Source organism: Polyodon spathula, chromosome 8 (genome assembly GCF_017654505.1).
Source record: "Polyodon spathula isolate WHYD16114869_AA chromosome 8, ASM1765450v1, whole genome shotgun sequence".
NCBI lineage: Eukaryota > Metazoa > Chordata > Actinopteri > Acipenseriformes > Polyodontidae > Polyodon > Polyodon spathula.
The window spans coordinates 9597398-9612687 of record NC_054541.1 but is presented as its reverse complement, the minus strand read 5'-3'; the positions used below and the strand labels follow the sequence as shown (position 1 = coordinate 9612687).

The 15290-nt window shown below is 41.6% G+C and overlaps 1 protein-coding gene across 6 annotated transcripts in view; it reads right to left on the bottom strand.

The window, feature by feature from the left end:
• Positions 1-253: 253 nt before the first annotated feature.
• Positions 254-15290, bottom strand: part of LOC121319337 (protein NDRG3-like) — a 41545-nt gene continuing 26508 nt past the window's right edge. For 2 of the 6 annotated variants that reach the window (XM_041256663.1, XM_041256667.1), the window contains 15 exons: positions 13282-13387; positions 12243-12363; positions 12020-12082; positions 11606-11666; positions 10641-10727; positions 10373-10429; positions 9668-9771; positions 8640-8705; positions 8414-8465; positions 8012-8059; positions 7412-7447; positions 6896-6947; positions 6062-6079; positions 1920-1958; positions 254-1124 (listed from right to left, as the gene is read on the bottom strand). In XM_041256663.1, the coding sequence (XP_041112597.1) occupies positions 955-1124; positions 1920-1958; positions 6062-6079; positions 6896-6947; positions 7412-7447; positions 8012-8059; positions 8414-8465; positions 8640-8705; positions 9668-9771; positions 10373-10429; positions 10641-10727; positions 11606-11666; positions 12020-12082; positions 12243-12363; positions 13282-13387 (1080 nt within the window). In that variant the 3' untranslated portion in view covers positions 254-954. The remainder of the gene's footprint in view (positions 1125-1919; positions 1959-6061; positions 6080-6895; positions 6948-7411; positions 7448-8011; positions 8060-8413; positions 8466-8639; positions 8706-9667; positions 9772-10372; positions 10430-10640; positions 10728-11605; positions 11667-12019; positions 12083-12242; positions 12364-13281; positions 13388-15290) is intronic. The other 4 variants (XM_041256664.1, XM_041256669.1, XM_041256666.1 and 1 more) reach the window with 3 other exon arrangements.

The following is a 15290-nucleotide window of genomic DNA, read 5'->3' as shown; positions in this document are numbered from 1 at the left end:
TGTATTTTAATGCGAAAGCACCTCAAAACTAGGAGCGCCTTAGATTTTGATAGATAAATATAGTTACTATATGGCATGCCTACACAGTCAGTGTACAGCTCCCTACTACAATCAGTGCAGTCTGTGTTGACAGCTCAAATGCTGATCTCCCTTGTTTGATTGGCTGTCCAATTCAAGCCCCAGTTCCCAGCCCATCTCTCCACTGTTAATGCCCTACGGTTCCTTTGTTGGCTAAAGGATTCTCCCATGAATACATGGTTAATACACACTTTAATAAGCAGTTTCCAAGGTGTTTCCTGTTCATCACACCCACAGTAACAGCACAATACAGGCGGCAAACACAGAAAGAAAAACTGTTGTCCGATTCACAAAGGTGCAACGACTGAAACACAAACTCACAAAACATAAACCAAGACAGCTACAAGAATCTGTTTATACCTACAATCCCAGCAATTTGCTTTCTTACATCAATGTACTAAATGCTGCGTAAAAATATACAGTACTAGAAGACCATTTTCACACTATTTTTGCAATTGAAGTTAGCAATTATTTAAGTCACAAAATCACAACAAAAAAACAGTGCATGTGAGTCTATTTTGACTGAAGGTAGTGAAAAAGATAAAAGGTTTTTTTTTGTAAATGTGTAAATTCAGAAATTAAATCATTGTAGCTCACAGGAATCTCATTCTGATAATTCACACAAACCCACTTACTCGTTTCCTTGCAGAAATAAAAGTCAAAACACAGAAAAAAAACCAACATAAAAAAAAAAAAAAAAAAAAGGTATGTTGGGGAAGCATGCATACGTTACAAGAAAACAGGAAGCTGTACATTGTGGAGGGTTGTAAGCTCTTGTATTGGAACCTTTATATTCTGTAATATATATTTATAACGGTTGCAGAAGGGAAGATGGGACAGGGGTGGAGAGCTGGCCGGCAGTAGAGGGCTCTGTCTTTAACAGGACACCTCCATGGTCCGGGCCTGGCCACTGTTGTTGACTGCTGCAGCCGCCCCCTCCAGCTGGCTGTTGGTGTGTGAGCTCCTGCGAGTCCCCTCCCCTGAGCCCACGCTCGACAAGGAGTGGGTGCGTGATCGGTTCAGACGTGTCATGCTCACGGTGGGCACTGCGGAGGACAGAGGAGAGAGAAACAGCTGCGTTAGAGACTTGAAAGGAGGTGCTCGAATTTAAGGAGGATCAAAATTGCCCAATTCAGGTTCCTGACTTGTTTTTGATCCACCCTGTAGAGATAAATTGGATCCAACAGCTTCGCCACACTGTACAGATCAGTAACTAACGCACTCACGGTTTTGATCAGTCCAGCTTGCTTGCAGAGATGTAACTGGACCGCACAAGTGCAAAGGCGGTAGTACAGACTGCAACCTACACCTTCAGCGCACATCAGTTCTGCACACACGGTTATTGGACAAAAGGTAAGTATGCAGAAAGCATTTAAATATAAATTACAGACTCGACTGTACAGTAAACAGAACTGGGATCCAACTTAATCTCACCAGCAATATGACCCCCTGCCTCCCATGCCCTCCGGTAGCCTGACATCAATTTAGGACTTATTCTCTCAGAAGAATCTTTAAGGATATTTTTTGTTTTAAAACCAAAAATATAACAAAAAACACTGGTATGTACAATACACCATGCAACCAGACAGAAATGAACATGTATAAACCAGAAGAAATAAGTGCAATCTCTACATCACAGTTTCACACATTTCTAAAAAATAAAATAAAACACAGATCATGCTGAGGAACAAACAAGGAACAAACAAACAAAAAACAAGAATGGAAATTATAAAAAGATAACTAGCACTGGCATAAAAGGTTGAAAGAAAATAGCGCTTGTTGAAAAGGTGGTAGCACTGAGGAATTGGTGCAGCAGTGCTGAAGGCACGAGTTCTTGGTACCTGATTCGCTGTTCAAGTGGCTGAGCTGAACGTAAGGGACTGTTGGCATTGAGATGGGGAAGGAAGAAATAAAGGAAGGACATGGGAACAAATTCAGATTATTGATTCACATTATTAGACGAGCCTTCACACGGCATCACAACCCTTGAGCCTCTTTTCCTGTGCTATATTCAAACCTTTCGCTGGCGTTTCCTCTTCCTCACCCAAGCGCTCAGGTTTGGCTACTGGTTTAATGCCCATGGCTCAAGGAAGATTAATCTGAGCTCATGCTCCACAGTGATCAGGAACGCAGTGAAAATGGTACCGAAGCTAATGAAATGTATTCACCCCCGGATTGTGATGCAGTTGAGGTGTTACAGAGCACGGCAGAAGGCAGCAGGGCTTTCTCCGTCAAGCCTGGAGATCTGACGAGTCAGTTTCTTTTGAAATGTGCAAACAACCATCTTTATTCATCTCAAGAATCTACTCAAAGCTAGGAGCGGAGATCGAATTTGACCAAAGTGTTTTGCACCGTGTTATGTACACTTGCATTTAGACCCTTGTGATTGGAATCTTTTACTGGAAACATAATGACTGCACATCAAACAAAAACTTAGAAGCACTTTGTGTTGCTTGCTTCAGGTTTTGAAGGTATGCTAATTTTCTAGATTTTGTTTAATATTCCCTGGCTGTATGTATGTTTTGTATTTTGTACTGCAGGGCAGCGTGACTGTATGTGCTTTCTTGCAAACAAGACTATTGCACCTCACTCTAGAGCGTGATAATAAAAAAAATCAACTCTCTGTGGTGTTCCTCTTTCGAGATCCCAGTGCTGGTTCACCCTGCGTTTGTTTTTGAGACTGCATTTCGTAACCCTTTCTCTTCATTGAGCACTGAGTCAACCTGCTGGCAGATACAGCCATCACACCGGCACACACACACACAGGGGTTTTGCAGATACATAAATGTAATTTAAATAGAAAAAAAGGAGACACGATTTCCTCCTGTTACCTGGAGACAGGTAGAGTCAAAGCAGCTGAAAAAGCCTTAACCCTCCCTCTAACCCACACACTACATGAATGTGTGGCGTGCCACAGGTCTGCAACAAGCCTGCTAATAGCTGCTGTTATAACTGGACAATATTCACATTGAATTTGAATTTGATGAAGACAATTACATTCCCTGCATTAGAATGCGCAGCCAGTTATAATGCGGTATGGTCATGGCTCCCATTTTCACACTCACTACCATGACAAAGCATGTCGAGGCGTCTCAATGGGACCCAGCGACTGCGTTACAATAAGGGAGCGCAGCATTTACACTTGTAACACGGACAGGGTGCCACTGGCTCTGATGGAATTTCTGTTACATCACATCTTTTTGATGGCTGACTCACTTCCTGCGAAGTCAAGATGAACCCCTGTCAGAGGACCATTCACTCAGAAACTGGAATAAAATACTCTTCAGAGCTCACTTCACTCAGTCAATCTTCATACGCATTAAAACAGTTTATCTGCCCACCCTCCACACACACACACACGAAACAGGCAGGTGGGAAAGTCACCCAACAGAACGGAAGGTGCTTGCATTTGCTTTGTCAAATGATGCAAGAAGACATGCTTTCAACTGACATCTTTAAAAAGCAGACTTGGTTCATGGTGCAGAGCTGCAGTGTTCAAACTGGATTCTTCACAATGTACTCGACCTCATGTTATAACCCAGTAACAATTTAGATGTTATCCTTTTACAGGTTTCATCCTGACTCAGCATTGGGTGTGCTTAAGTTTCACCCAGGAAGGCTTAGGTTTAAATAACAAAAGCAGCCCTTAATGTAACATGCTGTGCGAATGCTGTAGCCTGGCTTGCCTACACAACATCTACTTTTAGAAGGATCTTTATTTACGAATAAAAAAGATGCAATTCAATCAGTGCTGTAAGCGAGAAGAACAATGCAGCTGTGAACCATACTATTTACCAAGACCCACACACTGTGGGAGAGTACCGGGGACTACATGAGGTTTAAAGTCACTGGTGGGTGAGGGAAGGGGCTGGGTGTCACAAGACCTTAGTCTGGGTTTTCTATAGCAGCCTCCCACAAGGCCTATCCGAGAGGGGCATTACTGTTCAGCATTAAATCAAAGTTTCAGTAGTGTAAGGTCTTCTGTCATGTCTGTTGCTTAAAGGGAGATAACCCCAGATGAGTTAACCAGACTACTTCAGGAATAATACAATAAATGATATATAAAAACCATGCACTGGAACAACCAACAGCCTGGGTGGGATTTGTGAAAAGCTGGCATATAGGACTGTACTCAACTCCAGTCCTTGGGAACCTCCTAACAATCCAGGTTTTGATTTCAACCATGACCACAACTGGTGTTAAAATCAGCTTAGCTTTTCATTAGTGCACATCAACTACAGCACTTGCAGCCTTCTCGTTTAGAGATAACCAGAGGCAATCCCTCGGGGTACACTATGTCTTTTTTCAGTGAAACTAAAACCTGAACCAGCTTTAGGCACCTTTGTTCCAACCAGAATTTTGAAAATAAATAAAATATTTGAAAGCAACATCAAGCGATTTCAGGCCAGGGAAAGAGCCGACTGCTTGTGCTTCCTGGCGTCAGTCGGATGAGTCATTAAGATGCTCTGGGTTCAAGAAGAGGTTGAAGGTGAGGGCTCCTTTCTGTTGCTCCTCTTAAAAGGAACCTCTAATTCCAGCCTGCTATAGGAACATCCTGATTGCTGCTTAGTAACCATCTAGCACCGGCCCTAAGAGCCAACATGATTACCAAATAGACCTGGAATCAAATACAATGGTGTCACTTGTAATTAATTGCAAATACAATGTAACTGTAATTGAACCTTGGCACTCCTGCGTAATTGTACCATATAACTGATCAATTACAGTTCAATTACACATCTATTTGATACCAGTATACTTTTACTGATTGATAAAAATAAAGTTCTCTAGTATGTTTCTGTATTTGTAGCTGTGATTACTGCTTGGTTATTTAGAATAAATACAATAAACGTGTCAATGAGCAAAGTTGTTTACCTTTTATTATAATTGTAATTAATGCAGCATAATTGTAACTGTAATTGCTTAAAATATCATCAACATTGTAATTTCAGCAAACAATGGAATTGGAACTGACCAACTTTACCAATTTACCAAAGGAGGCCCTTTACGGGCCACATATCCTGTTTGAACCTGGATCACAAAAACCATGCAACCGACATCAGGAAGACTCAAGACGCAAATAGGTTCTTCCCAAGTTTTAAAACTATCCTGTTTGCCCCCATTGCTTTCAAATCCTTTTAATTTGAAAACTGCAAAATAAGTGAACTAAATATACAATTTAAATGAGTGATTTAATTAGAAACAGTATTCTGGAGGACAATACCAGAAATGAAATATTCTAGGTATAACAGAAGCACCTAAAATGTCACTTCTAGGCTGTTGTTGGACCAACGTGGTATTACATACACTGGAATAAATGTAGTGCCGCGATCAGTCAAAAGAACAACATGTCCCAAGGTCTCTTATTAAAGACGCTGGTTCACACTACAAGGTACACCTAAGTTGTGTTCTGAATTTCTGTGGCTACCAAAACCCTGGAAGTTGATGCAATTGGACAGGGGTGGAATTAAGACTTCTATTGAATGGCAGTTTGAGCCATTCCAGGTTTTACTCAATAAGACACACCTGAGCTTGTTACCCATACACTGGGTCTAATCAAGCACATATTAAAACCTGGAATGGGTGAAACTGCTATGCAATAGGGGTCTTATTTCCCTCTGTGTTGAATGTCTGATTGTGAGGAATTATTTATTATTTAAGTTTAAATATGAAACACTACTTCTAACACATATATACGATATTAAGAACTTTCTACCTCCACTTATAAAAGGTAAAAACTCCTTAAAACAGCAGGTAAAATACAATACAACCTCAACCGCTTGAATTGATCAGGGATACATTATCCTCCCCCCGTTCGAGCAGTCCAGTCAATCAAAGACTTAGAAAGGGTAGTTTAAAAAACACCCAGAGAATAAAAACCACATGCCCCAAAGAAAGTTCCTCAAAACCAGTACTCTGTTGCATGGCTATGGTGCAGGTCATGCTACAAACCTCACTCTTTGGATGGGAAAGGATTACTTACAACTGTGGTTATGTAACACTGCAAAAAAAACATTAATAGAATTAGTTTTCATTCGTGTATGTAGTCCTTGCAACTTAAGAAAAGCACTCCCTCCCCACACCAAGAAAGAAAAGTATGATTCCAAAGAGTGAATAATAATGACAGTAACAATACCAACGTTATTAGTAGCTTCATTTTCATTATCATTATTATTTTGCTCTTGTGTAGTAAACCGATTCTGATCTTTGAGGGTCTACCAGGTAATAAATATGCATTTGCCTTGTGGTCTGTTCACAAAACAGAAAATGACCAACACAAAGTTTAAAGAGGAAGCCAGTTCTTGCTTTTATAAAACACTGGGAGAGCAGTTTGAATTGAACCTGAAGACATTAACTGTTTTCTGCCCAGTGCCCATTGAATAGGTGTGCAAACACACACCAGGGAGGAGTAACCCAGAGAAACTTAATATAAAAAAGGAGTTGCCAGAAGGCTTGCAAAATGGTTGGAGAGGTGAACTATGATTCAGAGTTTTGTATTGAGCATCTCTGTTGCGATTTACATTTCGTTCCCATTAACAGCAACATCTGTGAAACATGAGGTTGCAGGATCAACGCACACTCAGCCCTGGCATGTTAATCCAGTTCCTGCTGGCCTTGTTAGAATCCAGACGCTGACAACAGTTCAGATCAAAGAAACGCAGACGTGAAACCTCCTGGAGACGAGACTCACTGAGAGAGCTACACTACAGTACATACAGACAGCATACATTCATTTGACCAAAAAACAAGAACACGAAATGCACATCACGTTTGACATTTAGAAAAATCTCAAATCAAGGTGAAAAACGCTACTTACTGTAGCCCATTCCCTGCACAAAGTACTTGAAAGCTTCTGCCAACTTTCCGGGCTGTAAATAAACACATGTTTTATTAAAACTTTTGTTTTCTTTTCTAAAATTAAAACTCGTTACAAGTATGGTAATATACAATGTCATTATGTAGCTGTCAACTGCATAAGACCATTGCTTTAGACTGTCCGTTTCTGCCAATACCTTTATCAATGTAATTACATGGTAATGAAGGCACAAGCTAAACGCTTTCTATTTAAAAATCAAAGTCCCAAAAGAAGGAACATAAGCCACAGAACATAGCAAGATAGGTTCAACACAGGTCCATCTCATGATTCCACATGCTAAAGCTATATTTAAATGGGAGCTGTCTGAAGAGCCCTTCTCTACATGATCTGTATTCAAAGAGCACCCATCTACAAATCCCTCTTCACATTGCTGCTCCATCAGTGCTCTTCGCTAGATAAACATCACACTCATCTATCACTCATCATACATCGGTTTAGTTTTATAATAGTACTGACCTGGACAACCTGAGGTAACCCACCACAGTCTGCCATCTGTAAAGCAACATCAACACAGGAATGTTTTCATCAGGATTGCAAAGGGAATTAACCAACGCAACTTCATTAAACTACTGTGTGATCCTATGCAATATACTGTAGTTAAAGCAAGTACCAGAAAACCATGCAGGGAGGGAGCACCCTGTTCATAACAGACCAGTCATGCATTAACATAATGCACCACACAGCCATTCTCAGGTATGGAAGCAAGACCTCCATTACATAGCAGTGTGATACATTCCTGGTTTTACTGTGCATTTAAGACACATCTGAGCTTGTTACCTGTAAAATGGGGCTAATCAAGCTCCTAGTAAAACCTGGAATGGGAGAAACTGTTATGCAATAGGAGTCCTATTTCCATCCCTCTGACACATGTCAAACTCTGCAAATCAGCAATTGCAATGTACTAATTGTCATTAAGATAAGGAACTTCAGGCTTTTCCATACACAGGCAGTACTTAGGCTAAGCAGGTGTTGACAGTTGTGAAAAGAAACAGTTGTGCTTGCAGGACTTTGCTTTAGAAAAAGGTTAAGCTATTGCATTAATATAGAAGACCTTACCTTCAGTAGAGTTGTTTTTGTTGGGTTTAGTCGGGAATTGCACTCCACCTACAAGAAGAAAAAAAAAATACCTTAACATCCAAGTATAGTGAAATAAGCGAAGCAACATTACCCAGCCTGCGCCAGGGGGGGTACTCCTCCTTGGCTGTTCAGTCCAGTCCCGTGGCTCTTCATCTCCTCTACGTACAGTTTAATAAACATTATACAGGAAGCATCCAGTGCCATGCGACCTCTCTTTCTCAGCAATATCAACATTTATGGAGTTATGTATTGGATGACTGTTTGAAAACTACAAAAGGGCTAAAGCTGAATTTTTTTTTATTTCTCTGCTGGCAGCCTCCTAGTTAGACAAGTTAACTAGTTTAATGACTTCTGCTTCCCTATGAAAGGAAATGGACTTACCACAGCTTCTACTGCAGCAGAGGTGTCTCCAACTACCAGTAAGGCAGGGCACCTGGGACAGCACAGAAACAGGGCGTTATCACACAGCACAACTCATCCCCCATTGTGCCTTACCTTGGAGCTACTTGCTGTATCTGCATTTCAGGAACAGGACTGACTCACTTTGGTATTGTCGTCATATAGTGTGTGTGCACAGTAATGGTCACTGGAAACCGCCCGTGCTTACTTGAGTGTGTTCACTGTATCTTCATTGAGTCCAGGGACAGGTCTTTCGATCTCGAGATCTCTGCGGCTAAAACAATACAAATAACATTAAACAGGTGACAAGCTTCTGCTTTGTGATATTTTTCTCTGTGCCTTATTCCTAAAGTGCCTGCTGCATTTTCAACAAGCACAGAATTTCTGACCTGCAGATGTCATGTTTGTGCCATAATAAATGATGGAATATAAACTACAGTATAAACTGCAAAGGTCAGATCTAGACTCCAAAAAGACTTTGGAGGAGAGCAGGAGCATTCTCTTTAGAGTCATACTTGAGCTGTACTTAGCACTGTTGTTGTATGCATGACTATGACCCTGTCTCAGTGAAGCGTGCAGGGTATGTATCTGTTGTAGGAAGTATCTATTGCTGTATGCATGACTATGACCCTGTCTCAGTGAAGCGTGCAGGGTATGTATCTGTTGTAGGAAGTATCTATTGCTGTATGCATGACTATGACCCTGTCTCAGTGAAGCGTGCAGGGTATGTATCTGTTGTAGGAAGTATCTATTGTTGTATGCATGACTATGACCCTGTCTCAGTGAAGCGTGCAGGGTATGTATCTGTTGTAGGAAGTATCTATTGTTGTATGCATGACTATGACCCTGTCTCAGTGAAGCGTGCAGGGTATGTATCTGTTGTAGGAAGTATCTATTGTTGTATGCATGACTATGACCCTGTCTCAGTGAAGCGTGCAGGGTATGTATCTGTTGTAGGAAGTATCTATTGTTGTATGCATGACTATGACCCTGTCTCAGTGAAGCGTGCAGGGTATGTATCTGTTGTAGGAAGTATCTATTGCTGTATGCATGACTATGACCCTGTCTCAGTGAAGCGTGCAGGGTATGTATCTGTTGTAGGAAGTGTCTATTGTTGTATGCATGACTATGACCCTGTCTCAGTGAAGCGTGCAGGGTATGTACCTGTTGTAGGAAGTGTCTATTGTTGTATGCATGACTATGACCCTGTCTCAGTGAAGCGTGCAGGGTATGTACCTGTTGTAGGAAGAGACGAACAGATACAGATTGTCCTGGTTAATGTCCTGGGCGATGTGAAGCCGATACGTCTGGACCAGTTCCAGATTGTCTTGAAGTTCTTGCTGTAAGAACACCAGAGAGGAAGCATTGAGCAGTAGAAACAGAAGCCCAGAAGAAACACAAATGGACCCGATTCCCATTAGACCCATTCACCATAGTACTGTTAGTACAGCAGTCTTTTCAGAGGTACAGATACAACGACACATAGCAACATTTCCAAATGGTGTCCTACCAATTACAGTACCCTAGTAATCTAGTTAGGACAGGACTAGAAATGGAAGGCACTGTAGTAAGTTATGCAAATAATGACTTAATAAAAGCTAGACAAAAATTCAACTCAGAATGTAGTTTTTTTTTTTAAATGATAAATTCAGTTTTGTTCAGCTAAGAAAACAAAACTCCCTGAAATAGTACAGAGCTAGATGAGCGCTGAGCGCTGAGCGCTGTGTTTTCCAAGCATACAGGAGTTTTGAGTGAGATGCAGAAGGTGTTTGAAGATCCCGGCCCTTGCCTTGTAAGGAATGCTCCTGGAGCTTGTTTGTGTTTGGGTGGAGGGAAAAAGCTCTGGCAATGCCACGTGTTCTCTGTCAGGAGGGAGCAGCACTGTCTCAATCGGATCATAGAGGAAGTAATCCCTGCTGCAGCTAAACAGCTCATACTCACACTGCTGAAGTGATGAGCCATCACATTGTCCACCAGGGTGCTTGTCCAGCCTGTGAGCTGAAAAACAAAGAGAGAAAAGAAACACAGGGCTGACTTCATACAAAAAATACTGAAGGCATCTAGCTTAGCGTCTTACAGATATATGAGGGACCTGCTGTTTCACCTGGCTAAAACGTTCCTCTAACCCCAATGTCATAGCACTACTCCTGCCACTTCCCTGGTGTGTGAACATGCACTTCTTCCATCGTTGCCATGCATGGACTCTCACCTTTGAAGCGGCCCAGTCGATCCAGCCCTTTGCGCAGGGGTCCACATTGATCAGCACCAACCCCTCCACCAGCTCAGGCCGGTTCAACTGGAAGCAATTAGAAACAAGAGGCTTCAGAAAGAGGAGTCTGCTCTTCTAAAAGTGCAGTGTGTCCCTTGTTCTGGGCATTCATTTCTTATAATGGTTGCATGAAGAGCATCTCTCAGTTTTTCAAGACACCATAGACAATTAGAATCTTTTCTAGGCTGCTGCTGATTTGGGGATATGGAGAAACAGCCAGTCGGACTACAAATAACATGCTGAAGCTGTGACTATGCTTTTGAAAAGTAGCACACCAACGGGGGGGGGGGGGGGGGGGGGGGGGGGGGGGGGGGGGTAAATATTGCATTTTTATTTTCTGTTTGAAAGCAGTTGCCAATATTCCTATCAAGTAAGCATGCAAACATCAAACCACTAGCTTAATAAGGCACTAGCTGAAACACACAACTATTTGCTTAGTTTTAGCTAACAAAAAAAATCAAAAGAATATTACACAAAATAGAAACAAGCAAAAGAATGAAAGTCATGATAATGACTCTTCAGGGATTGCACATCGAAACAGCAGCATGCACTGATCTCCACTCATAATTAAACTATTACAGCTCACAAACCAGTAACACTGCAGAATGGTTGCAGCTTCCATTAAACTCATTATGTCATGTGTCATCATGTTTCCCCACAAACGCCTAACTCCTTCTTGACTAGCACCCCTTAAACAGAGCAGCACTGTATTACAGCCTGTGCAGCATCTACTGAAATACTTCTCATGTGGAGGATGGTTCTTATTTCCAGGTGGTCTGGACACCTTACCTTTCAACAGAGCAGGAAACAATTTTACTACCTCTTATTGCCAGTTTTAAAGTCACTGCTCGACAACACAAAAAAACATGCACAACGCAGCATAAATAAACCCCTGATGAACTTACTGCAAGTCTGCTTAAAATATAGGCCCCAGCTCCAACTCCAATCCCAAGGATAGTGCTCAGGCTGAAAGAACGGAGTGAAAGCAGTTTTTAAAAGTTCATTCCAGTTAAGTCCCTTGAGACTCACTGTTTACAGAGCACCCGGACAAAAATAATGAGCCACCTTTCCCCTGAAACCTTGCTGTGCAGATACATACTGCACAGGTAGGTGCTTACTAGCGAGAGAGGGTTAGTCAACTGGATCTGTGCAGCATTCAAAATATGATAGCACTGAAAAAACTAAATGAATACCTGGCACTGCAGGATCAAGTCATTAAAAGCTGCAATTGAAACAATTAGGCACATCTGAATTCAACTAAATAAAGTCACCAACACAGGCTCTAGGTGTGTTTGTGTGTGTCATGCGAATCTACTTACTTCAGATGGTTTAAGACAGAAGGCAGCATCTCAGCTAACTCATCCATGGTAGGGTATTGGTACCTGCAGAGAAAACGTACCACAGCGTTGGACAACAGCACACCAACACACAGTATTATTAGTTATAAAGTCCCACATTTAGTGTTTGAGCGTTGGGATCGCAATCAAAGGATTACAATGTAGGTCTAATACCAAGCTTTAAAAAGCCCCTGTAAGGACTCACCCAGCAGGGAAAGGGGGTGCTCCCTCCTGCTGCCCGGGGGAGTCCACGTGAACCACAGCGAAGTGCTGGGTGATCTCCTGCATGTCCTCGAAGTTGAACAGCGTGTTGAAGCAGGACTTATCTGTGGAGATTGCAATAAAACAACATCACTTCTGCTGCTGCATTCCTAATGCAGACCTGGCACAAACCCCTTCAGACGTTTCTAATCATTCTGACCTGGCACACACCCCTTCAGACGTTTCTAATCATTCTGACCTGGCACACACCCCTTCAGACGTTTCTAATCATTCTGACCTGGCACACACCCCTTCAGACGTTTCTAATCATTCTGACCTGGCACACACCCCTTCAGACGTTTCTAATCATTCTGACCTGGCACACACCCCTTCAGACGTTTCTAATCATTCTGACCTGGCACACACCTTTTCAGACTTTTCTAATCACTCGGACTTCGGCTCCTGCCGCATAAAGACTTTTTTTTTTCTTATAGTTTTCTCTGACAACCTTTCAACTACAATTCATGGAGCACTGTGGAATACCAACTGCCTGCCCATTGTATTTACATTCCTTGTTCCGTTAAAACATTTTTTAAAAATCACATGAAATATGACTGACATTGAGCGAGTTAGCACTGAATTTGGCAGAAAGCAAGATATAAGGATTGCACCTTAAATAAACAAACATTGCTGATTCCCAATACCCTGGTTTCCTACAACCTGGAAACCAGCCCAGGCGCTAGGAAAACATATAGCCGCGAGTTCCGAAGGCTTTAAAGACTCACCCTAGCCTGACATTCCTGGAAGTCTTGCGATTGAAAGACCCTAAACCTTTGTTCCTCCACACAATTTTCTGCAATTTTTTTTCAATGAGTAAGAAAACAGATGATTATGCAGAGACCTATTATTAACCAGTGGGCAGGTTCCTTAGGGTTTTGGTGAAATGTTTTGTTAAAAAACAGTCTGCAATATTGCTGGTTTCATTAATGAATCACAAGGTGTGTTAAGCAGACAGAAACAATATGTGGTTGGCTGGTACTCACGGTTAAGCCCAATGTCGTGGTAGGTGAGGATGACAGGTTTTTTCCCCTTGGGAGTGCCTCTCATGGTGACGTGGAGGACGCCATGGGGGGTCTCGATGTCATGTTCCTGGAAGCGAATAAGATCAATTCAGCCAGCTGTCGTAAAATGTCACCTGTCAGTTCATCATGCCGAAAAACAAATGTAGTTGCAATGCATTTCACTTGCCATTTGTACATTATACTCACCAGTACAAAATCCACTTGATAACTACTTTGGGAATGATCAGGGCTGTGTAAGAGATCTGGTGACTGCTAAATCTGGTTCATGTAAACAATCAATGGTTGGCTGGATCTCTTCAAACAGGAGCAGTAACATTATCAGGCAGTACTCCAGATTACAGGGCATATCAAGTAATGAGACAGGTATAACTGGTAATTACATGGGAATGGCAAGTGCTATGATGTTTCCATCTAATTACATCAGTAACTTTAGCATAACTGAGGCAGAAGTGTTAAAGGGACTAGGAGCTCTTAAAATAAACAAATCCCCTGGGCCGGATGAGATCCTCCCAGTAGTACTCAAAGAAATGAAAGAAGTAATTTACAAACCGCTAACCAAGATCATGCAGCAGTCTCTTGACACAGGGGTGGTACCGACAGACTGGAAAATTGCAAATGTAATACCGATCCACAAAAAGGGAAACAAAACTGAACCAGGTAACTACAGACCAGTAAGCCTGACTTCTATTATATGCAAACTTATGGAAACTATAATAAGATCCAAAATGGAAAATTACCTATATGGTAACAGGGTACTGGGAGACAGTCAACATGGTTTTAGGAAAGGGAGATCGTGCCTAACTAACTTGCTTGATTTTTCTGAGGATGCAACATCGATAATGGATAATTGCAAAGCATATGACATGGTTTATTTAGATTTCCAGAAAGCTTTTGACAAAGTCCCGCACAAAAGATTAATTCTCAAACTGAACGCAGTTGGGATTCAAGGAAACACATGTACATGGATTAGGGAGTGGTTAACATGTAGAAAACAGAAAGTACTGATTAGAGGAAAAACCTCAGAATGGAGTGTGGTAACCAGCGGTGTACCACAGGGATCAGTATTAGGTCCTCTGCTATTCCTAATCTACATTAATGATTTAGATTCTGGTATAGTAAGCAAACTTGTTAAATTTGCAGACGACACAAAAGTAGGAGGAGTGGCAAACACTGTTGCAGCAGCAAAGGTCATTCAAAATGATCTAGACAAGATTCAGAACTGGGCAGACACATGGCAAATGACATTTAATAGAGAAAAGTGTAAGGTACTGCACGCAGGAAATAAAAATGTACATTACAAATATCATATGGGAGATACTGAAATTGGAGAAGGAATCTATGAAAAAGACCTAGGAGTTTTTGTTGACTCAGAAATGTCTTCATCTAGACAATGTGGGGAAGCTATAAAAAAGGCTAACCAGATGCTCGGATACATTGTGAAAAGTGTTGAATTTAAATCAAGGGAAGTAATGTTAAAACTGTACAATGCACTAGTAAGACCTCATCTTGAATATTGTGTTCAGTTCTGGTCACCTCGCTATAAAAAAGATATTGCTGCTCTAGAAAGAGTGCAAAGAAGAGCGACCAGAATTATTCCGGGCTTAAAAGGCATGTCACATGCAGACAGGCTAAAAGAATTGAATCTGTTCAGTCTTGAACAAAGAAGACTACGTGGCGACCTAATTCAAGCATTCAAAATTCTAAAAGGTATTGACAGTGTCGACCCAAGGGACTTTTTCAGCCTGAAAAAAGAAACAAGGACCAGGGGTCACAAATGGAGTTTAGAAAAAGGGGCATTCAGAACAGAAAATAGGAGACACTTTTTTACACAGAGAATTGTGAGGGTCTGGAATCAACTCCCCAGTAATGTTGTTGAAGCTGACACCCTGGGATCCTTCAAGAAGCTGCTTGATGAGATTTTGGGATCAATAAGCTACTAACAACCAAACGAGCAAGATGGGCCGAATGGC